The following is a 24641-nucleotide window of genomic DNA, read 5'->3' as shown; positions in this document are numbered from 1 at the left end:
CTGTAGGTTCTTTCTATTGCAGTCATTACTCCCACGTTTCAGTCATTGCCCAGAAATGGGGTGGTGGTGGACTTTGCCTTTTCCTTTTTGGTATTTAGACTACTGTTTGAATGTTCTATGTGAATCACATTTGTTTTTGTTGTATCCAGATGTTTCTTTACTATAAAGAAGTACAAAGGGTAGTGAATCCCAGCATTCAGAGGTGGAAGCGGGAGGATCAGAAATTCAAGTTGTCCTTTACTATGGAGTTTTAGGACAGTCTGAGCTACACAAGATGTGGAAAATCAGGGTGGAGGGAGGACTGGGATGTAAAGATAATCTAAGAAGGCGGGGGGGGGGGGGGGGAAGGCAGGCAATCCTCCATTAGTACAGTTGCATCTCGTTTTATTTGACTATTTCAGCAGACATTCAACAATTGTTTATACCTAGTGAAAATTAAGCCCTGGAAAGACTAAAGGAAATACCAGTTATCACACATTATTGCTGTACTCCAGATGGAATCTGGGCTGTCTTCTGAATTCTAACTAGTGTTACCAAAGCTATAAACAGAGGTATTTAAGGATAATTGAAATAAATACATGTATTAATTTTTTTTTTCCTCGCCATGGAGAGAATCTGAAAAGCAGTCATGTTTATGTTTCCTTTGGCCCTAGATAACATCAGCAACATCAGCCAATGATTGGTTTGTACAGAGCCTCACCCAACCCGGGTTGTTGTGTTCATTTACCTACTAGAGTATGAGAATCATTCAACAATGTGGATGCTTTTAGAAAACATATTCCCAGGACTTTTGGGGGAGTGGGTTTTCGATAAAGTCCCTCAGTAACTCGAGCTGGTCTTGAACTCTCAGTTCTCCTTGCTTAGCTTCCTGAATGCTGGGATTATAGGCTGTGCCACTTTACCGCAGTCCAGGTCCAATCACTATAGAGAATTTGGTAGACTTATATTGGAGCCTTAGTATTTTCACAGCCTTAACAGCATTCTGGTTCTTGGGTTTTGAAACTTTTCAAGATCTAACTAGGTTTAGCAACCACTTCTATATATCTGAAAAGATATAATGATTCCTAGAAACTGCAAAACTACAGTTAGGTATGGCACGTGGACATCTGCCACCGGCAGCAGGAGTTGTGTTCATCAAATCAGAGTGTATCCTTTCAACTTCCATTTTGTCCCTCTGCTTCTTGTTACACCCCCACCTCATTTGCATTCTTTGTATGGAATTCAGAAATTTCTAAAGGCTACAATAAGAAAATACAGAGTGAAACATTTCAAAGAATTCTAGAAGACAAGATGTTTCTCTTGTAGGTTTAAACAGAAACTTGAGTGGAGGTATAGAAAAAGAAGGGCCCAGATAACTTGTCAATACTTTGGATTGCAAAGGGGGGAATGCCAATGCAGAGATCTTTTCACCTTGAGCTGGAGAATGGAACTGGAACCTTAATAAGTGGTTGAGGTGAGATGCCTAAGATTGAAGGTAAAGGACTAACCCTAACCCTAAGATTGAAGGTAAAGGACTAACCCTAACCCTAAGATTGAAGGTAAAGGACTAACCCTAACCCTAAGATTGAAGGTAAAGGACTAACCCTAACCCTAAGATTGAAGGGAAAGGACTAACCCTAACCCTAAGATTGAAGGGAAAGGACTAACCCTAACCCTAAGATTGAAGGGAAAGGACTAACCCTAAACCCTAAGATTGAAGGGAAAGGACTAACCCTAACTGGGCTATGGGCAGGCTGGCCTTGTTAGCAAAGTCATGAGACAGCTTTGAAGGGCTTCTGTCAACTGAGGCCAAAGCTGCCTTCTTCCTGCTACCCGTTTCTGCCCAAGATACTGGAAAGCACACCAGACTAGTACCAAAGACTACTATGCTGTGGCCACTCTGATCAAGATTTCTTTCTCTTCTTACTAGAAGTAGAGCTGCTGACCCCTGATTTTTGTGATTCCAAATAGCCTAGTGTGACCAGGTCCTCCTCCACGTCTAGTTCAGTTTGTTCTCCTATGCGGTGCCTCCTAGATGGACAAACAACAAGGTTTTTATCTTTATTCTCATCCTCACGTCACGACAATTTTGTACATGTGTCGTTGGGCCACAACAGTGTTCTCCGCTGAGGATTTTATAACGGTGGTTCCCAGAAGATGGCATTGGTGGCGACTTCTAGTCAAACACCTGCAGCTGTACTGCTGTTTCCTACTGTGTCCATCCTGCTAAAGGTGCAGCTTTGAGTACAGTTCAATGAGTTCAGATGGGATGAGAGCTCTCAAAGTTCTGAGGAATTCTGACACCAAGGATTCCAAACTCAGACACCACTTTGAAGCAAGACTGGGTTACCAGTTGGAAGGAGGCCGTGGATTCCAGGGCTGATCCTGTCACACCAGAAGGGCCAAAGTCCAAATTGGCCTGTAGCTCTAGACACTTGCTCACCACAGCTTTTACTTCACAGTCTTTTCTTTTGCTTTCTTCTGCTTCTTCTGTTCCTCGTATTCAAGTATTTTCTTTTGGAAATAGCCTGTGAGTTCAAACAGGTGTTAGTTAGGCAAACTGATGAGCTCAGGAGTAAGTACTCTCAACAGGCCTGAAGTCTGATCTGTGGAATTACATGTCTACAATCCTAGCTATTGGGAAACTGAGGCTACATAATGAGACTGTGACTCAAAAAAACAGAAAGACCCCACATTCTCCCCTACCCATAAGCTGCCAGAATCTCTAGGCACTCACCACATTTAATCTGACCCGAAGGGGAATCCACAAATAGTAGTTAGCTCCAGTATAAAACGAAAGAGGGCTCAGGCTGCTGAGTGATGAACAGACATCTCTGTACAAACTGCCTGCCCCTGAAGCAGTTTCTCTGGTAACTTCCATTGAGCCCATTGACCCCCACTGCTCTGCCTGCCACTGAAGAGACGCCTCTGTCTGTTTTTTGGTTTCTTTTCTGAGACAGGATTTTTCTGTAGGTTTGGAGCTTTCCTGGCAGTCACTTGAACTCAACAGAGATTCACCCATCTCTGTCTCACGACTGCTGGGATTAAAGGTATGTGCCAATAAAGGTACTCCTTAAGGGAGACACTTCTAGAGAAGTTGGTGTAGCTGTGTATACCTGCAGGAGGGTTCCTGCTCTTCTCTGCTTCCTGGATGAACAGGGAAAAAAGCTGTGTCTTCACAAACTTCTTCACAAATCGGCGCTTGGTCTTGGAGGTGATGGCTTTACAGAAGGATCGTTCTTGGAAGTGGCCTTGCCCACTGGCTTCCCGTTTGATATAGGACGCATAGTGGCCCACAGTCTTGACAAAGAACTGCACAAAAGGGCCTGAAACATGCTCATTGATTTGTTCTGAAGCTGCAGGAGACAGAAAGACCCATTATAGAGCAACAGAAGATTAAATTACCCAAATTCACCTCTAATTATGGTTTCTATTGTTGGCCAGAAGTTCCCAGGGGAAGCAACTGAGTAAATGAAAGGAAGCCTGAGATGTGAATGGCTTACAGCTACAATACCAACTTCCAGAAGTCTAGGACAGGAGGATTGCCATAAGTTTGAGACCATGTCTCACAAGACAAAAAATAAATAAATAAAAATAAAAAAAAAAATAAAAAAAAATGAAACTAGGAACTGGATATAGATTCTCTACCATTTCCTATGAAAAGAAGCAAAGTTTCATATTCAGAGTCTAGTCCCCTGACACAAGCTAGTAAATGGGTTTATTTTAGTAGACAAATTGGGAATCCTTCCCTCAAGCTCCCTGGGAAAGCCTAAAGTAAAAGAAGAGCCGAGAACTTACTCTTGAACTCATTTATCCCCTGACCAAGGGAGCCCAAGATGTCTTCTTGCAGTTTTGGCGGTAGGATGTCTTTTTCATCACCAACCTAGAAGGGAACAGAGCTAGGTCAAGGTCAAGGACTCTGGTCAGGAGATCAGGAAGGGGTCCAGGAGAATGTGAGGCGTGCCCTGAGTTCTTGCTCTACTCCACCCCAAACCACAGCTCCACAGAGAGGAACAGAAGTCATTTTGTTGCCTCCCGTTTGAATTCAAGCATGAGCAAGGTTCCCCACAAGTGTATATTGCTTGTTCAAAAGACACTGGCATATTGCATCAGTCAGTAAGGCATCTGGGTCCTTGCCTGTGGCCTTACGAGGGGAAGATAGCACAAGTTCATTCTCAGTGTGTCTGTTGATCAGTGGGCATCATGAGACTCAAAAGATGTTGGTGGCAAGTCTGTGCCAGCAGGTGCCATCAGCACAAACACTTACCGACAATAAGAAGGTTCCTTCACAAAGATTCACCAACAGGACCTGAAGTAAACACAGAATGGCTTTATCTCCACAAACCTCAACTGTCAACTCCCTTTCTTCCCATAACTATAGCAGCAACATCAACATTTGTAATTCTCATTTGACTGTCTCTGCCTGACATTCTCATTCCTTTTTGTGTGTCTAGAAATCTCATTCCCCAGGTAGGAAACTGTTTATAGGAACTGCTTTCTTAATGCAGAGCCATGTGCATGGCACACACACAATAATCACTTTGCATATTTGCATATTTTATTTAATTCTAGCAGTAGTTCTGTGAAGCAGGTGCTATCTCATTTTGTGGATGAGATAAACATAAATAAGTTTGTGTCAGAACCAAAGGAACTCCAAACTCCAATAGGCAGTTCAAATATCCAGACACAAGTTCAACCTGGCGTATAAGAGGATTTCTGGTTGTTAGCTATAAGCCAGCATTCTTTAGGAAATAGTGAAACTCATTCCCACCTCCCAAAAGGAGTCATTTCCCTTCCCTCTGAGAAAGGACTCCGCTAGCTACTCATCCATAATCCTGCTATTCTCTGCTCTCTTTTTTCCTCTCTCCCTCCTCTCCTCTCCTGTATCTGTCTCTCATTATTCTTTCTCGCTATGCTCTACTCTGCTCTGCATCTCTTGCCATCTCCCTCCCTCCACTATTCTCTCCTCCTCCCTAGCCCTGCCCACGTCCTATGTGCTGACACTGGTCAGTCTACTTCTTTCTGCTCTGGAGTCTTCTAGATGCCTCTCGCAGTTATCTCGTATCTGCAGTAAAAGTATTGACCATATTATGGAGCCATCATGTCAGCGGTTTCTTCAGTGCGCCTCCTCGCCTACAGTTCCCAGAGGTCATGGTGCTGAGACCTAAATTGTGGTCTTTGAGATCACATTCCTCTTCTCTCCCACCCTCCTTCAGCATCTTGTCCTCTGGTGCACTCAACAGAGGACTGGACAGAGGCAGCCATGTTTTGAGCTTTTCACATTTGCAGTCTTAGGTACAATTGCCTAGAGTTCTTAGAAGCTCCCTCAGATTGGCTGGAAGTGGAGGTCAGTGGTAGCGCGCATGTTTAGCATACTGTTGGACTGGATTCAGTTCATTAAAGGCTTAATAACAGCCTTGAGCCAGCAGGAAACTCAGCAAGGGGAGGACATGAGCTCAGGGTCAACAGGAAGAAGAAAGGAAAATAAGCAAAGGGGCCAATGCATGTACTGGCTACATATGAGGCAAGCGCAGCCTGAAAATCCTACAATTTAGAGCACAACACGAAACAGTCATGCTGCTGATTCCTTAGAGTATGGTTAGGTAATTGGACCACTTCTAATATTCAAATTAAAATATTTTAAATGATCACATTTTAACACCTGAAAACTCATAGACTCTGACATTATCCTTGGTTTTGCTTTAAGATAGGATCTTATGTCGTCTAGGGTGGTCTTGAACTCTGATCCTCTTACTTTCACTTCCTACTAGCAAGAAATAGCACAACCAACCTGTACTATATTTAAAACTAACATTCAAAACCAGCAACAATGACAGTATCAAACTGCTACCATTAGATGGGGATTTGATCACCAATGAACAATAGTTCTCCGGATCCTGTGCTGGCATTTAAGGACTATTTGGGGTCGGTCCTATGTTCAGTTTCCTACCTGGGTCTTGACAATAGAATGAAGGATCCCTATGTGTTCCCTACTTTCAAATATAAGGAAAGAGAAACTGGAAAATTTGCCAAAGCACGGCCTGCACTGTAATTATCCAACATCAGAGGAGAAACCCTGAACTAGTCCAGGCCTGAAACAACATGTATAAATAAAGTTTGAATGCCTTCATACAAGGAGGGCTGTTCTTCTGGGAATGAAGAGAAGGGTAGGCATGAATATCTTTTTTGAGGTTGTTCCCAAAAATCTTTTCAGAATTTCATACTGTCTATGGAGTAATTCCTTTCAGAGAGCTTCTGTGGAGAATCAGAGAAACTTGCACTGTGCCCAAAGAGTACTTGTGCGTGCACTCCATATGACTTCCTCCCTTATCCTTCTTGCCCATTTTTCAGAGCAGCTGCAAAGGGATAAATTGAGCAAAAGCTCTTGACTAGCAAGATCCAGAGCTCTACTGGCCTTCGTTTGTCTTCCTGCCTGACTGTTGGGAGGAGCCTCAGTTTCAGAGGAGGGAAGTTACATAACTTCTGGGGTTGAGACATTTTAGGTTTTATTGCTAAAGTGGGGCTGATACCCTGCTCCAGTTACTCATAAGGCTAAGGGTTGTTCACAGGGCATGTGTACTCAGCACAAGAGCTGGAGAAACAAAAGGCAACAGCCTACTTCTCTCCCTCCCAGGAGTACCTTCTAAAGCAGGGCTTTGGCCTTTCTTTGAGTTCCACTGCCGCCCCATCTGCACAGTAGACTTGCTGGATTCACCAACCTCTTATGCAAAGGGGAAATCCTCCCACTAGGACTACCTCCGGGCCTCTTTAGTGCTTGCATCAGGATGCTTCAAAAGGTAACTCTGCCTCTGCACAGTGAGTTAATGGTTAATCTGGGCTGACATTCCCAAGCAGTCCTGTATTCAGCTATAGCGATGATACTACAGTCTTTAGATCAAAGCACATGTTTCAAGTTGTTTGTCCGCCTTTGGGGGTAGATGTATGTGATCATCTTACTTTTGTCCACTTACACAGTTGAACTCTCTTCTGTGTTCAGGGTCATTACCAAGAAACAAACTCAAGGCGGATTTGATTCTATATCATCGTTACCCACTGAGCTCTGGGCTACTCATAAAGATGGTACTTGTTCACATCTCTTCATCTTCAAGACTTAACAGTTTACAAAAGGGCTTGTTTCCAAGGAATTTGAATTCCAGAGGGGGTGTGCTTTGCACAAGCCAGCTGTGATCATTCATTTCACTGAGAGATCACTCACATGACTGCTCAGTATGGAGAATGAGCTAATAGGATCGTCCCATGAGCTCAGAATAAGCAGCATCTTGCTTCCTAAATCCAAAAAGGAGTCACTCAAAAGAAGAGAACCAACATTCACTGGACATGGGCTGAGTATTAGGTGCCCAGCTAGTAGTATAGCCATGTCATTTTCCTCAGTCTCTAGCAACTGAAGACAGCCATCCCCAGTTTGCTGATAAATTCAGGTTTAAAGGGGTTAAGTGATAGGTCCCAAATCACACAGTTGTTGGCAGCAGACTTAGGATACAAATCAAAGCCTGCCAGGCTATAAACCGTGCGCTCTCTTCAATGCAGCTTACCTCTTCCATGGGACTGTCCATAACCTCCTGTAGGAAGCGCATCTGTACCCCAACCATGAAGGGGGTGGGGCAGCAGACAGTGGCCAGAAGGCTCTCGGGGACCACAGGGATGTACGTGTGTGCCCAACTAAAGGGGTAGAGCAGAGCCGCTGCAGCATGGATACACTGAGACAGGGTACTGGAACACAGAAGAAAGAATGGGTCAGCGAGGCTTCTCTGTTCCTATGCACTGACTCAGAGCCCCACGCCTACAGAAGCTACTGGAAATATTCCTACGCTGGGTAAAAAAAAAAAAAAAATCAAGTCTGGAAGCCATGGAGATCATAGAGCTTGTAGCTACTTGTTGCTAAGAGAAGGGTAGAAATCAGGAGAGGCGAGGCCCTACTACCAGGGCGGGGCCCCCTTTAATCTCTATTCCCAGCTAGTTCTTCCAAGTCATTACTGACTAAAAATAAGAGTGGCTCAGAAGACATGTCTTCATTTAAGCAGGCTATGAGCGAGCCTCTACTCTGCAATGGACAGGGATAACTAGAAGAATAGCACTTGCCCTTCTTTGAAGAACTCACAGCACAGTGAAGAAACAAGCCAGCTGACACCAGGCTTTGGTGAAGAGGCAGAAGTATCATCCACAGCCATGTACCCCTAAGGCTCCCTGTAGCCATCTGAGGTTACTGAAAGCTCTCAGGTTGGTGCCCGAGTTAGTTTGGGAAATTCCTGGGTTCCAGGAACCACTACTCAGAAATTCCGGAAAGTCCCACAGAGGTGACTCTTGGAGACTTTGCTACACGGATTCCTAATGGCATGACTCTCCAAGTCACAACTCGACCTCTTTCCTTGCCCTCACCATACACAGCCCATCTCTGGATTCCCTATTCTCCACTAGCTCTCATGGCTTTTCCTTTCTCCAGCCAAATCGCCCCACATCTAAGGCCAATAAAAACATAGATGCGGAAACCTTGGTATCAAGCTAGCACTTCCTGAGTTTGAAAGACCAAGTCTCTGAGTGCCTAGCTAAAAAAACTTGGCGAGCTGGAAGTCCCCTCCCTGCACCAGCCTCCAGTTACTGAAAATTCCATGTGGAAAGAAAGTAGGAAGTGTTAATATTTCCTGGAGAAAGTTCATTCTTGAGAGGTATATGAGCAGCCTCTTCACACCCCAAACACTGATCAATAGAGAAAGAACTTAGTTGGAGCCTGAGCCCCAGCTGCCACAAAAACTTCTTCCACACTGGACTGGAGCAGCAGAGCCTCCTCTGAAACAAAAATCATGACCCTTTCCACAAGAATTAGCCTATGATATTTTCCTTTTTCACTATTGTTGACGTTACTATGTTCAACACACAGACCCCCTGACACCTGCCAAGATTCCTTTTTTCTTGAACTCGTGACATCCCTTGATCCTCTCTAGTGTCCTCAACTTCTTTTCCTTCTTCCCCAACGGATAGTACCAAAATTATAGATAGATCAAAGGACAGATCAAAATTATTGCTTCTTGCTGTGATGACACACACCTTGAATCCCAGCACTCAGTAGGTAGAGACAGGCAGATCTCTGTACGTTCCAAGACAGCTAGGGCTACAGAGTAATCCCTACTCTTTTTATGAGTTTTTTTCCCTCTGCCTGACCCAGGTGTTCGTACATCCTTTTCAGATTGAATTCTCTCAAAGGTGGTAGCCAGCACATGGTAGCTTCCTGCTTCTACATACAGGTTTATACTCAACTGTGAACTGACTGAGCGTAGCAGGTCGTCCTCACCAATCTGCATCTGCCGGTGCCCTGGGTGTCTACAACTGTGCATCATCACCTTTAATCCTCCTCATCACAACCATATAAAGCAAATCCAATCAATTTCATCCTACAGATAAGCAGATTTTTACTTCAAGAAGTAAGAAGCTGACCTAAGCAGAACTATAGCTAAAAGTGGAAGAACAAGATTTGAAAGTCATTCTGCTGGTTTCAATACCTATGCTTAAAGCAAATACATAACCCCTCATCTCCTTCAGAGCAAACACAGAGTCTTCTTGCTATCTCCCCAATGCCTGGCATCTGGCAAACAGCTGACATGCAATAAATATTTGTTCAGTGAGTTCATAAGTGTGGAGATGAGCTTATCCGCCATGCCATTATACAGCTTCCTGTCCTCTTCCCCACCCACTTCCCTCCCTCAGCCTGGCCTTGCATAAGTACAGAATCATGTCTGCATTCACCCTAGCTGGCCCCACCTGTACTGTACCAGGAACACTCCATGTCCTTCTTAGATTCTAGTCAGGCGGCAATCAGGGTTGGAGATGACCAGACAAGTCGCACTACCTGTTTCTCTAGGCCTAAAATGCAGATCCAGGAACTCAAAGCTGGAAGGTGCACACATGGGCTCTATAGTCAGGCTGCCTTTAAGAAGCCCCAGTAATGTCCCTTGAATCGGGGGTGCGGATTAGTGTGGCCAGCCAGCGGCTGAGCTTACCTGAGACCTTCTGCCAGGAAGATGATTTTTCTTTCCAGGACTGCAGAGGCAAAGATCTGAATAATCTGCTCAAACTGCAGACAGTTCAACAGAGCACTAAAGTCCACATGCTCTAGGTGGGAGTCCAGGGGCCGTGTCAGTGAGATGAACTGTGGGACGACCAGAGAGAGAGGCTTCAGCAATACAAAACCACAGACCTAAACAGGCCTATCCCATTCCTCGTACAGGACAGATCTGATCCTGGCTCACCCAGCAGTGGCTTCCTTCTGCCCTGAGGACAGCTAGGTGGAATCTTCAGTATGGCCCATGAGGTCCAGCCTAGGATACATCCCCATCTCCACATGCCTCATTGTGTAGATGGCTCATGGGGTCCAGCCTGGTACACATCCCCATCTTCACATGCCTCACCGTGTGCATGGCCCATGAGGTCCAGCCTGGGACACATCCCCATCTTCACAATCCTTACCATGTGAATGGCCCATGAGGTCCAGCCTGGGATACATCACCATCTCCACAATCCTTACCATGTGAATGACCCATGAGGTCCAGTCTGGGATACATCCCCATCTCCACATGCCTCACCGTGGGAATGGCCCATGAGGTCCAGCCTGGGATACATCCCCATCTCCACATGCCTCACCATGTGGATGGCTCATGGGGTCCAGCCTGGGATACATCCCCATCTCCACATGCCTCATCATCCACATGTTCTGGGGCAGAGCTCCTCTCCTGCCTAAGCCTGGCATGGGTCAAGCCTCCCATATACTGATCTCCTCGCTTCGTTCTTATCCTCGAGCCCCAGATGCCCACCTTGGTCATCTTAAGACCTCCTCACCTTTTTCTCATGCTACACACTGCTTTCTCTTTCAGTGTGATTGCCTAATCTTCCTCTGGTTCTCTTGGCTCTCACGTTCTCTGGAATGTGTACACACCATTCACTCACTTACACATTGACTTATGTGCCTTCTCCATGAGACTTAGCTCCGCGAGTCAGGAGCCGCATTCCTTTCACTCAGCATCCAGAAAATGCACATTTAGGCACAAAACACCTCAGTCCTTGTTTCCCCTTCAATACTTATTCTTCCTAGTGACTCCCCGATTCTTCTGTAAGAATGACCAGGTTCAGAGGTACACGTGGAATTTCCATAGTCCCCGCGATCCTGACTGGAATTCCAGTTGGGCCTCTAGTTCTTTAGTGACTCGGAACAACTGAACCTCATGACATGGGTGTGGACGTACGGGTGGGGATGAGTGATAAGAAGTAAAACAGATGGAGACTGTAGGGTAGAGATACAGGACACGCACACGGAGAGAATAGGAGTAAGGCGTAAGAGCAACTGGGAGTTTGGAGACTACGGACAAACTAAGCCCCATACATGATCACAGACAAAACTCAATAGGCTAGTAACTGCTGGTGGACATCAGGTTAGAAGGTGTAGCACATTGGGGTGACATTTTAGCTCTGCCAAAAATCATAATGCCAGGCTCAGCTTCCCTATACGTTAGCCAGGTGAATGAAATAAGAGCGTTGGGCAGTCCCACAGATGTCCACCCTCTCCAGCCAGTCACACACTTGTCAGCCTACCTCTGTGCCTGAGTCAGGGATGAAACTCTTAAGGGTGACAGTCTTTCCGGGTGCGGGGAAGGCTGCCTCTCGGAGACCTTGCATGAATGGGTAGATGACAGCCATGGAGATCTGGTGTCTCTTCTCTACTTCATCTAGTATCTGCAGGGAAAGGACCACAGGAAGCAAGGCTTAAAGGGATTCTACTGAATGCCCTATGGCTCTCACACTGCTTCTGCTTCTACTCTGGTATTTTCTAGACCCCTCCACCAACTGGCTTCCATCTCATGGACAAAACCTACACCCCCAAGATTTCTTTTGATTTCATATTCCTTTCTTCTCCTAGCACCGACATGAAAGTACCAAGCCTAGCAAGTCATCTTCCATGTTAGCACTGGCTGGAGTAGCAGTCTAGAAGCCTAACCTTCTGGGCCTCACTGTCCCATTTCCTCTGGACTGTCATCAGGGTGAAGCTGCCACCAGCCTTCAGTGTGATTCACAGAAGATCCACCCAAGCAGAATACCATTAAGTTCCTCTCCCACAGCCAGTCCTTCTGGCCACCAAGACAGTCCATGGACAGAATCAGTTCTGCCTTGATTCTGTCCCCAGCAACACAAGTCCTTAATTTCTTTTCCAGCTTAATCAAAGTCAGGGTAAATCTAGAGATCCTCACTGTGTTTTTGCCTTTAGACTTTCGTGGTACCCTCCTTTTTATTTATTTTTTTTATTTTTTTGATGGATTTTCTCATGTTATACCTCATCTGAGCCTCATACCCACCAGGAAGACAGAAGAACAGACAACAGTTCTCTCTGAAGGGGAAACCGTCTCCTAGATTTCCTTTAAATAGGGTTAAGCTCCGGTCCCTCCTGTCTCAGTTTTACCCAATATTCTTGATACTGGCTGGGCTATCAGGAAGACATTCTACTAAGGGCTCAAGTTGCAAGGCAAGCAGCCAGGCAGAGCCAGAAAGCCGAACAGGCCTGCCTAACAGGCTCCAAGGAATCTTGTCCTAACCTTACCTTGGAGAACAGGCCGAAGCAGCCGATGCAACTGATGATGCAGTATACTTTGGGAAGGCGAGGGCCAGGACCGGCAGGCTGGGGAGGAACAAGAGTTTCCTTCAGGGCTACAGTTTCCACAAGGGTTTCCCCCACATGGGACTGATGGGGCAAAAGGTGGAGTGCTGTGGATGGGGGCCAGTGGTTAGATGGAGAAGAGCCTGTGCAGAGGTTCTCTTCATGGAACAGACCCAGGGTCAAAATAGTCACCAAAGTCAAAAGATGATGATTGCTATTTACAAAGCCACATTATGCAACCAGCCTAAGTGCCTCTCAACAAATGAAAAGGTAACAATAATGTGTCATATAAACAACGTGGAGTATTAGTCATATAATAAGAAAAACAAAATTATGACTTTTTGAGGAAAATGGATGTAGCTGGCAATTATTCTCTAAAGCCAAAGAAACCAGGCACAGAAAGACAAATACATGCTTTCTATTTCATATGCAAGATTTGGATTTTAGAAAAAGAAGACATAAATAAAAGACATGAGGAGCTACAGATGTATCTCAGTGGTTAAAGAGCACACAGTAGTCTTCCAGAAGATCCAAACTCAATACCCAGCACTGACTCCAAATTCAATGCCCAGCACTGACAGCGGATGGCTCACAGCCACCTTTGACTCCAGCTCAGGGGATGCCCCTTCATCTTCTGGCCTCATAAGACACCCATACACATTTGTGCATAGCTCACACACAGACATGTACATATGCACACATCCCACGTAGGCATACACATACACACACACACACACACACATATATATATATATATTCTTTTAAAAAGAGAGAGACAGGAGAGCCAAAGAGACAGATCCATGATTAAGAGAGTTTGGTGCTCTTGCAGATGACCTAGGTTTGGTTCCCAGCTACATGGTAGCTCACAACCATTTGTAACTCCAGAGGACCTAGCTCCCTCTTCAGTCCTTCAGGAGCAGCAGGCAAGCACACAGTGCACTTATGTGCATCCAGTCAAACACTCACACACTTAAATAAAAATAAAGAAAAAGGATGAAGATCATAAAATTAGAAATGAGATTATTTGGAAAGAGCAGGGGAACTGGTGTGATGGGCATAGCAAGTATGTATAGTTCAAGTACATGGATTATACATAAGAAAATACCATGATATCTGTTCTTTTATATACAATGGCTACATGCTAATAAGAGAAGAGAAGGAAGAAAAGGAGGAAGGAGGTGTGAGTGGCAACCTTTGGGGGCCAGAAACCCAAAGGTAAACACTACTGACTCATGACTAACATGAGCTGAAGGTCAGTGAGAACAAAAACTAGTGTGTCTTAGCCATGAGGAAATGTCTAGAGAGGAAAGCATTGGAAAGCTGTCTAGCGAATCCTTGCTCTGAAAGCCAAGAATTAAACCTTGTTCAAATCTCAGACTGTCAGGGAGGCTCCAGGGAACAAGGCAAGCAGGCCTGCATAGAAAAGACTATAAGAGGGTTCTGCTGGAGCATCTCACTGAGCCAGGAGAGCCCAGACGGTAGCCTAGTGGCAGGGGAGGGGAGGGACAGTGTGTCCTTGTTCTTGTGGGGTTACTAACATGGCAGCATGTGCGGAGATGTACTCTCCCTAGAACCACCACTGCCACTGCGCCTGAGCCTTTGTAGGAGCGGCTTTGGCAAGCCCTGCTGTGGAGCTAAACAGTCTGCAGAGAGGAAGGAGCGGTTCTGAGGTTCTGAATAGCACCGACCAGGAGGCGCCTGCAGTATCCAATCTTCCTGCTTCCATCCACGTTGGTCAGGACAAATGAGAAGGTCTCCCTAAGAGAGAGCAAACCAATGTTGTGCATTTGCTCATGAGATTTCTAAAACAAGATTAAAGTCAGCATCAGAGAAGTGAAGAGGAGGACCAAGGGGCGTTGCTGATTAATCACGAGGGTGATCACCTCAGTCACTTATTAAGCACGCAGTGGTGCCAAGCCCAAATGATCACCTCATTTGAGACTCAAATAACCTTTCTGAAGGAGGTTCGATTAGTATTACCACTTTAAAGACGAAGTAAGCAAGACTCAGAGAAGGCATTTCTTAGCTAAAATTTGAAGTCATCGTGGACTTCCAGTGTTCATGATGTAAGAAGCTTCTTGATATTGTCTTGTTAGAGTCCAAAAGCTTTCTTTCTTGTCTACCTTCTGCCAGTGGCAGAGTCAAGAAAAAAAAAAAAGAGTGACTGTTTCTTGAAGGACAGGATAGAGGCTCTCAAGCATCTTTGGATAGAGGTCAAGTCACAGCTAAGATCTTTGGCCTAAAGGACCCTAGGCAAAAATTTCCATGGTAAAAACTCAGCAAACTCTCAGTGATGGGGGGAGCACAAGGGCCACACATTTGACTTCCCATCCATATCTGATACCCTTGTCCCCAGGCTGAGTGGTTACCTGGGATAGTCTGTGAGGGGTGCCCACTCATTCCCATCGGGGAAGCAGAATAAAGGAATGGCTTTGAGCAGCCGTTCTTCCTCCTCCTGTTGACCCCGGAGCAGGTTCTCCCTCTGGAAGGAAAAGGCAAGGAAAGTTAGGCAGGGAGGCAGGGGCCAGAAGGCTATTAGCCTTCTTTCCTGTTAGTATGGAGTACAAAGGTGCCTTTGACATAGTCTGCATTCTAGTTCTAGCTGGAATGACCCCTAAGAGAAAATTTGTTCTAGGCCACATCAATATAACCTGGGATTAGAATTCACTATCCTGAGGAATTTTACATATTCAAAAAGGAGGTTAGACAGGTCATCTGAACCCTGAGAGGATGACATCAGAGAGATACCACATCAAAGAAAAGAAACAACCTCTCCAGAGCTGCTAACAAGAGGGGTCGCAGAGAATGCTGCACTGCCCTCACCCAGTGCACCACCACACAAGGGGGGCTCTAACGCTCCGGGAGTCTGATCTTAGCCTGTGTTTGTGTCTTGGGTCTGCCTGATTCTCCACCACACAGCAGGAAGGGCATGCCTCCTTAGGCATCCCTGATGAAGCCGAGCTTTTCTGTCGGAAAAGGTGACTGAGGTGGAATTCGGAAAAACGAGGCGATTCCCAGAGGGTGAGAGCATGGGGCTCATTTCCCTGCTCCAGAAGTTTAGTCAGTCAGTCACTGCAGACAGACCTAGATTCTCGGGGTGATACCAGAAAGCTAGGGCTGGGCCACAAAGGAAATGAGAGCAGTGAGCTCAGAGCTCCAGAGCTGGCAGGGTGGTAGGGAGCAGAACTTCACCACCTTTTAAACACCCTTCTCTTTCCCCACCTCTGCCCTCAGGCCCCACCTCTCCTCCGTCCTTACCTTGGGAAACTGGTAGGTGATCGTGGGTTCATAGTCATCCCCTGAACGCTTTTTCTTTAAAGAAACAACAAGAAGGTATTCAAAGAAGTGCTGGCCTCCAGCAAAGTTGGACAGGGAATGTTCCTGGGTCCTCTCTGGTTCTGTGGCAGCTTCCCCAGTATTGTTCTGAGAAGGTCCTAAAACGGAAATGCAGGGGCCCCCTGAGTATTCCATTCCTCCATTCTGTACGGTGTGTGAGAACCTGGGCAACCTGCATGCCTCAAGGCCACGTTGCCAGTGCTGATACCCAAGCCTGACCAGGCACCACCAGTCACTGGGTGGGACCAGAGCCAAGTGGGCAGTTTCCACACCTGTCCTGGAAAACCTGAAACTGTGGAGTGACACTGGGAGGCAAAGAAAACACTGCTGTAGAAACCGAGGAGCCATGTTGTGTAGGTTCTTGGAGGCCTGATGACTGAAACTGTACTTCTGCCTACCATAGCAGCTCTGGTAGCATTTCAAACACCCTGGGGAAATTTGTTCTAAATAATCAGATGAGCCCCTAGGGCATTTTCTTTTGGCCATACCAAGAGCTGCACAGGAGACATGACTAGCTCTGCAAACTGATAAGGTAATCCTCTCGGTCCGATCACATGGGGGCCATGTGGATTTTGGCATGCAAAGGGAAAAGAAGGAGGAGCACTCCAGGAGGAAACAGCCCATAAGAGGATCACCCCAAAAAGGAAGTAGGCAATCCAGTTCTGACCTGCTCGAAGTCGTGGCAAGCGATTTCGGAGCAGCCTGAGGGTTCGGCCTACCCCTTGTCCTTCCATCGCTCTGGGCTTGGAGGGCATGGAAGTTCTTTCTCCTGCAGGCTGGCCACAGGGAGCCTGAGAAAGAGCCTTCTGCTTTGTTCTCCAATTACAGCTTTACTAAGCCGAACCATGCGCTGTCTCCCAAAGGCAGAGAGCAGTTTCCATCCTGTGTACTCCGTAGTTGAGCAAGAAGGATGTGAAAGGACCCACGATGCAGCTTAACATGGGCACTGACAGAGGCAGCATCCTGGCACTACAGCTCAGCTCTTGGCTCCTCCCAGGAGCCCCAGGGTGTGGTAAGAGAAAAGGTCATGAGCAAACATCTCAAGGCACAGCTGCTTCTGGACTAAGAGCTTTAAATTCCGGTGCCGCAGACCATGTGGTGAGTCTTTACTACCTTAGGCAGTGAGGGATGCCTGGAAAAACCAGATCATGGACTCCAGCCCCTCTTTGATCTCAGCATAGGTACTTTACATCCCATATCTTTGGTTATTCTCTCAAATTGCTTTCTCAAGTTGCTCATCAGAAACTGCAAAGTCCGACCAAGCCAACTGACGAATTCTGAAATAGGCCTTCAGGATCTCAACCAAGAACACAGGACTGAACACTTCCTGCAACCAAGATGCCACTGCCTTACCCTGAATCAGTTAAGTAATCTTATCCAGTTCTCTAAAAGTAATTTCTAGCAAGAGAGCGAGTCTCTCAACAGACCCCATGGATTCGCTCCTGACGGCGAAGGAAAGAACAAAGCCCACCTCTGAGAAGTTCCTGATATTGACGGAATAACTACAAAGGTAAGCCCCTAACTCCCTGTAAAATGTTCTAGTCTAACACAGGGAACTTTTTCATTGGGACTATTCCAAGACTCTAGCAGATTCCTTCTTTCCCAAGGAAGCACTGACTCAGGACATTGTCCCTAGCCTAGAGTAGGGGACTGGTTTCATCAGCAACAATGCGGATATAAGTGCATCCTCACCCCTCCTGGACTCCTGCTCAGTCTTTCCCCTGGCTGGGCCAGGTCAACATCATAAACTGCAGACCCAGTGTTGTGTCTAAAGGCTGAGGAAGGGGGAAAGGAGCTATTGATAACCCAGGTTTCTCACAGAAAGTCCTGAATAAGGAAATGCATGGGATAAGAGGAAAGAGCCCCTGCCAGGAAGTTGCTTAATGGGGAGGGAGGAAGCAAAGTGATCTGGTGCCTGTGTCTGGCACTCCTGCAAAGAATTAGCAATCCTCTGGGAGGGAGTGGGTTGCTATGGTAGGAAGGCTGTCCCTCTGCTCCTAAGAGCTCTAAAACTGGGCTTTCATGGCACCAGGAAAAGTGGGGACTCGGAGGTCCAAAGTTGACTTGTTGGAGAAGCCCCAATCATTGTAAATAGGATGAGAGCTGGAACAGTGTGAGGGATAAACCAGGACACCCCAGGCAGTCACGTGTCTTTCCTGTACTCTGTATAGACATGTTACATAATCTTTACAGGGTGTCTGAAGGAACAAGCACCTGCCTGAACCAGAAGGGAAAACTGAGGAATTAAGTAACTTGGGTAATTTAAAATGAACAGGATCTGTAGAAGATGAGAATTACAAGGGTTCCAAATCCAAGCTCAGGCCTTCTGGTGTATTACACAGTCAACCTCACATGGTGTGTGTGTGTGTGTGTGTGTGTGTGTGTGTGTGTGTGTGTGTGTGTGTGTGTTGGAAGGGGAGCAGTAATCAAATGATGGCTTGGACAGCCAGAATCATCTTCCCGATCATCCCAGAACCTCAGGAAGTAAGTCTTTTCCTAAGTCCTTGGGGCAGCATTTTCACGCCATTTCCTCCTGCTTTATCAGGAGAAAGTAGGCAACAGCAAAGGCAGAGATCCTAGACCAAAGAAAAGTAACTAGACTTTTTAGGCTGAGGCTCAAGAGAGTCGATAAAAGAGTGTTTTCTCCTTCTCCCTCTTTCAAAAGCGTTTGTCACAGAAAAGCATGAGAAGAACTAATTTGCATCAAACTCCTGCATAATATAACGCATCTCACTTAATCCCTCATGCGCGGGAATGAATTCTTATCCTCATTTTTAATTGAGAAAGGAGCCACCCTCTAAGGAAGTTAAGAGTCGGGTTACACTAGTTCCTCCACCAGAAAGCCCCTCCCACAACCACCTGAAGGAAAGGGGACTTTGGGGAACCTTGATCTGAAAGGCTGTTGTTTGTTCTTTGGCGAGCTGCTAGCTGCTAGCAACCCAGAACCACCACAGCAGTCTTCCCCACTATTGTTTTACGCAGGCACGCACGCACTCACGCACTCAAGCACGCAGGCACCCACCCACAGACAGCCCTCTGAGAAACAACTGCTTGAGCCAGAAGGGGAAATCCCCCAGGAAGTAGAAGGATAACAAGAAAGTTGAAAAAGTCACACCCATATGATCTGACAGGTGCTAAACTTGTGAACAGGCACATATAGATGGGCCTGTCTTCCTGTTCTTCAACCACAAGCCCCCCCCCCCCCACCACCACCACCACTGCTACCTTTATGCTGCTGTAAGGGTCGGGTGGCAGAAGATTACCCGGGTCTAGGAAGCCCAAGAAAACCAAGCCAGAACTCCGCAGGAAAATTTAAAAAAAAAAAAAAAAGTCACATTTTTTCCCCCAATACTGCTCCAGCAATTGCAGACCCCTCCCCTGCATGCAGAGAAGAGAGGCATGTGCCAAAACAACCACAGCTGGAGCAGATGTGAGGGTGGCAGAAGTGAGAAAGGACAAAGAGCAGATCAGTCACAAGTCACTGCAGATCCGAGAAGGAAGTACTGACCTCAAGTACCGGGGCCTATTACGAAAGGGGTCCACAGACCACTTGCAAATACTGGAAGGGGTGAACTCTCGGGATGACCCCTACAAATCCTTCAGGCCTCTATTCAGAACCACGGGCTCTGAACCAACTCAGGGGTGGCAGCTCAAGGATAGCACTGGCCAGCCATAAACAACAGATGCTTGTTGAATGAATGGATACATTAATGAATCCTAATTGCCCTTCTTCCAAACCCCAAGGCACCAGATACGTAGAAAGGAAACGTGACAAGATCTTGTCATTTCATCCCTTCCATACACCCTGAACAGGGAAACGCTTCCCACCTCACTGGTCAGAACTCAAGGTCAGGGTTGAGAAAACAGCTGGGCTGACAGTACCTATTCTCTACCTCCCTCCACCTCCCCCAGACCCCGCGCCTTGGCCAGTCCTAAGGTCTTGAAGAGCCAGTTTTTGTGGCGCAGTTATCAGCAAGGACAAGCTGGCTCCCAGGAACTGAACAACCGCCAATCCAGTCCTAGGCAGCTAGCTAAGAAGGGAAGCTAAGCGTCTCCTGGAGGGCTTGGCAGCCCAAACTCTAGCCATAAAGCTCTACAAGCTTCCTGGATGGAAGGACACGTGGCCAGCAACCCAGAGCCCCACAACCCTTGCAGGTTCCTAGTCACCCGCTCCCCCTCAGCCCAACAGGTCTGTCCACTCGCTGATCTCTACCTGCTCTCTTGAGTTCACCTGCCTCCTGCCCAGCCCTCCCAGATCCCGCCCAAACTGCTCCTCGATCTTGTCCCCCGGTGCCGCACTGAGTATACAGTCCTGGCGCCCAGGTCCCCACGCCCTCTTCCCCTCGCGCTGTGACCCGCACTAACCCCCGCGGCCGCGCTTCAGTCTCAGGCTGGCTCGGAGGCGGCGGCCGAGCCCATCCATGGCCCCTCCAGTGCCCGGCGCCGGCTCCCACGTCCGCACCGGCCCCGCCCCCCAATCCTTGACCTGCGCTGGGGCCCCCTGGAACTTTCACTTTCACGCGGGAGGCGCGGGGAGGGGGGGCACTGGGGCGGGGCAGCGCACCTTCCGGGCTCCTGCCCAGCGCCTGGTGCACCTGGCCTGGCCGCGCTTCCCTGGTCCCCACCCTACCCCACTGCGCGTCAAGGTCTGGGGTGACAGAGGGCGCTAGACAGCGAGTCCGGGAGGGGCGGTGCCACCACACTGCAACCCTCTGTGAAACTCCACTTTCAAAAACACAATGAGAGGTGTCTGAAGAGACCCCTACCTCCAGTGCAAGGACTGGGAGATGCACCTCCCAGTTGTTTCCAAACTAACCAGAGAAGGTAAAGAACTCTCAGACCTTACTCCCTTCCAGCTAAATGTCTGTCTTTGCAAATCTTGTAGGAGCTGGCTACCTCCAGTTCTCTTTCTTTGTCATCTCTTCCTAGAGAAGGGACTGGAGAGGTGGATTAAGGTAAGGACTCCACCTTCCATTCGACCATTCGACGTTGCTCGTCCACAGATCAGAGGTGGGTGGTCCTTGGACTTCTCACAGGGCAGGGAACCCTGATCGCTCTTTGGGCTGACGATGGAGGGGGACTTGGTTAGGGGAGGGGGAGGGAAATTGGAGGCGGTGGCAGGGAAGAGACAGAAATCTTTAATAAATAAAGAAACGGAAAAAAAAGAAGCACAAAAAAAAAGGAGGATACTGGGAGCCTCGTTGCCGTGTGAAGATCAGATCTTGACTGTCTAGGATTAGGAAACCTTTAGAAAACTGTTCTGTGATACAAATGTAAAGGATGCCTATTGTCAACATTGTAACTATTTCCACTACTCTTCTGAGGCCAACACAGCTGCAGCCCTGCCTTTCTTTCTCTCCTCACCTCCGATGACTTCTAGATAGGCCCAGACTTAACCAGGTTCCTGTGATAAGCACCCCCTGTGGTTTCAGAGGTGCATCCTCTCTCCTTCCAGGATAGTACAGGTATCTGTAAGAGAGGGACAGGCAGAGTCAGCTTGAACTCTCTGTGTCCACCATGGTCTTTCTAACCTTGATTTCAGGAATAAAGGGCAAAAGGAAATGAAGATCAAAAAAAAAAAAAAAGAAAAAAGAAAAAAAAAAGTCTGGGGTCCACAGTCCTCTTCAGTCTCTCCATGTCTTGACCCTGGGTGACTCCACATTCCTCAGCTCTTTAGTTCAGAAGGAACTGGACAGCCAGCCTTGGCATTAAATTGACTACTCTGGGCAGAGGGTCTTTGAGTTGCCTTTATTCTGGGAGCAAGCAACTTGCACTTAATTCTAGAGTTTATTTCTGTTTCCTATCCCTCGGATCCTTCCATGAGAAAACATGAAAGGACATGGCTGTCCCCAAATTCCTTCTCTTATGAGACCCACAGCTTAAAAAATCTCTCACAAAAAAAGGAGCTGCTTATGAAAACCTTGTACAATTTATTGACGTTATTCTGTCTTAACTGGGCCAAACGGTGTTTTCTTCCTTTATAAGCAGACGATTAAGAATATATGTGCACCAAGAAGACATGGACAAGAAGATTAATGGGAACTGTATTTGCTCGGAGAATGTGAGGAAGTAAAATCTACATTTGAAGCAGCCAGAACATAATGTGGAAACAACCTCAAACGTTCATTAACAACAACAACAACAAAAAAAATGGGCGAATCACAGCAAAAGTATACAATTGTGTCTTATGCAGCATTAAAAGCAAATAAGCCCCTGTTGCATGCAATATAATGCCCATACTGTGCAAATATGATTTTTTAGCAAGAGTTACCAGACCCAGAATAGATATGCTTCAATTTACATAAAATTCAAAACTAACCTATAGCATGGGCAGTCAGGATGATGCCTCCTTTAGGGAAAAAGTAGGAAAAAATGGCTGGGGGATACCACACAACCTCTGGGGGATACCACACGACCTCTGGTGGGGGATGGAAACAGTTGACCAGTGCACTCCTACTGTGATGATAAAGCCATTTACTAGGTGCTTTGTACTAAAGATTTAGGGTTTTTATTTTATTTCTTTATTTGTTTGTTTGTTTTGAGAGAGAGAGTTTCTTTATATAGCCTTGGCTGTCCTGGAACACTGTAGCCCAGGCTGGCCCCGAATTCAGAGATCTGCCTGCCTCTGTCCTGAGTGCTGAGATTAAAGGCATGGACCGCCACTGCCTGAGGATTTAGAAAGCTTTAATAGGCTTTCACTTAGACCAGTGTCAGAAAGGTTGTTACTGGTTGTAGGGAAATGGAGGTGGAAACGGACCAAGAATTAATTTAGAAATTAGTGGAATGTGAAGAAGTAAGATCTACATCTCTGGGAAGGATGAACAACAGCGGGGGAAGGGGGAGTTAGTTCAGTGGCCTCGAATTGAAGGGATATTTGTGTTTAGCGTGGTGGATTCTATGAGAAAGACAAGAAAGCATTTGTTCTTGGCAAAGAGATAGGAAAGGGGAAAAAATTAAAGGTTTATAACTCAAGAAAGAATGAATGGAAGAAACAAAGTCTGAGAGGAAAAGAAGGTGGGTAAAACAAGCTTTAGTGGAATTTGGGCTTAATTGTGTTTTACTAGGAATATATATTATTTTATAAACATGAGTTTCATTTTGACATTTTCCAACATATACAAACTCTATCTCTTGTCTCCCTCTCCATTGTAACAGCTCCCACTTTCCCCCTACTTTACTGTTTCTACTTTCATGTTTCGTTTTAAGCTAGATTTTGTATGTGGGAGAAATATGCAGTACTTGTTTTTCTAAGTCTAGTTACTTTACTTAATATAGTTATCTCCAGGTCATTCATTTTTCTGCAAAGGTCATAATTCATTCTTCTTCATAGCTGAATAATACTCCGATGTGTATATATGCCACATTTTCATCCATTCATACTTTAATGTGTACCTAGACTGATGGCATAACCTGGCTATCTTGTGCAGTCAAGCAACGGGCATTGGTATATAGGCATCCCCAAGGTTTCATGTCATTAAAGCCATAAAAATGAAACCTGTCAACTGGAAACTTGGTGCAAGCTTTTGCCAGTCGAAACGCAGGAATTCTAGCACAATTATCAACTGCCTAAGGCCATCTCCTCCCCATCCATAATCCTGTGGATTTTCTAGGAGTCTCACCTGAAAGCCTACTGCAGGGAAGTTACATGGTACACTGCCCCTCTTTCAGCCCTAGTGAGTTCTGGTTTTTTGTTTTGTTTTGTTTTTTTGTAGCACATCTCTGGAGCCACCTCTCTTTTATCAAAGGAGGAAATAATGGAGGAGATCTTAATAACCTTTTGAGATGTAGCTCCAGTCACTAGTGGTGTGTGTGTGTGTGTGTGTGTGTGTGTGTGTGTGTGTAAGACAATTGCTCATTGCTCCCTTGAGGAGAATACACTCAGGAGCATCTTACTTTCCACTCTTTTTTGTGGGAAGTGCACACCAGATCTGGGCATGCATCATTTCTTATGAGCACATCTCCTTCTCACAGCCATAGTGCTTAAGCCTATATTAAAACTATCACTGGACAAGTTTTGGCTCTGCTTCACTATCTATTCTGGCTAGTCTTGAAATTCTCTTCTGTGTCAAAACCACGATTTGGCCCAAGTTGAGGTTCTTAAAAGTCTAGGAGAACACCTTGAGCTGGTGAGGGTGGCTCTGTGGAGCTGCCACCATTGACACCCTTTTATATACTAACTTCTACTCCTTCAAGTATATACCGATGAGTGGTTTAAGAAGATCATGATAATTCTAGTTTGTTTCCTGAGGACCCTCCATGATGAGTTCCATAGTGACTGTACTAGTTTACATTCTGTCAGAATATGTGGTTTTCTTTCTCCTACGTTCTTCTCCCACCCCAACTCTTGTCTTCTTGATGATGGTTCTGATTGAAATGAGACATCGCAGCACAGTTTTTATTTGAATTTCCTTTATGACTAAGAATGTTCGAACATTTAAAAAAATCTGTTCTTTGACCACTTATATGTCTTCCTGTGAGAACGATCTGAGGTAGGTGTGGTAATCAATGCTGGTGATAATCTCAACACTTGCGAGGCAGAGGACCAGAATGTCAAAGTCATAGCTTTACATGGAATGGAAGTCAGTCTCAAAAACAAAACAAAACAAGAAAGCACCAACAAAAGCTAGACCATCACCATACCTGAACTACACATCTGTAGAGACTCACCCTT

General features: G+C 46.2%; 1 protein-coding gene and 1 long non-coding RNA gene across 2 annotated transcripts; one reads left to right on the top strand and one right to left on the bottom strand.

The window, feature by feature from the left end:
• Positions 1 to 344: 344 nt before the first annotated feature.
• LOC121437824 (DENN domain-containing protein 2D) lies at positions 345 to 20482 on the bottom strand. Its single transcript, XM_041637878.1, has 12 exons — positions 20336 to 20482; positions 15893 to 16068; positions 15004 to 15116; positions 14323 to 14392; positions 12578 to 12655; positions 11578 to 11718; positions 9993 to 10141; positions 7533 to 7710; positions 4247 to 4288; positions 3778 to 3862; positions 3096 to 3335; positions 345 to 2507 (listed from the first exon to the last, which is right to left on the bottom strand). The coding sequence occupies exons 1-12, from the start codon at positions 20391 to 20393 to the stop codon at positions 2431 to 2433; spliced, it is 1407 nt and encodes a 468-aa protein (XP_041493812.1). The 5' UTR covers positions 20394 to 20482; the 3' UTR covers positions 345 to 2430.
• Positions 20483 to 20853: 371 nt separating this feature from the next.
• On the top strand, positions 20854 to 22196 carry LOC121437827. Its single transcript, XR_005973012.1, has 2 exons — positions 20854 to 20925; positions 21959 to 22196. It is a non-coding gene; the product is annotated as an uncharacterized LOC121437827 (long non-coding RNA).
• Positions 22197 to 24641: the final 2445 nt, after the last annotated feature.

Source organism: Microtus oregoni, unplaced genomic scaffold (assembly GCF_018167655.1).
Source record: "Microtus oregoni isolate MIOR12 unplaced genomic scaffold, Mior012 000054F_ref0000373, whole genome shotgun sequence".
Classification (NCBI taxonomy): domain Eukaryota; kingdom Metazoa; phylum Chordata; class Mammalia; order Rodentia; family Cricetidae; genus Microtus; species Microtus oregoni.
Note: the sequence above shows the minus strand (reverse complement) of the source record. Positions and strands in the feature narration are given on the sequence as shown.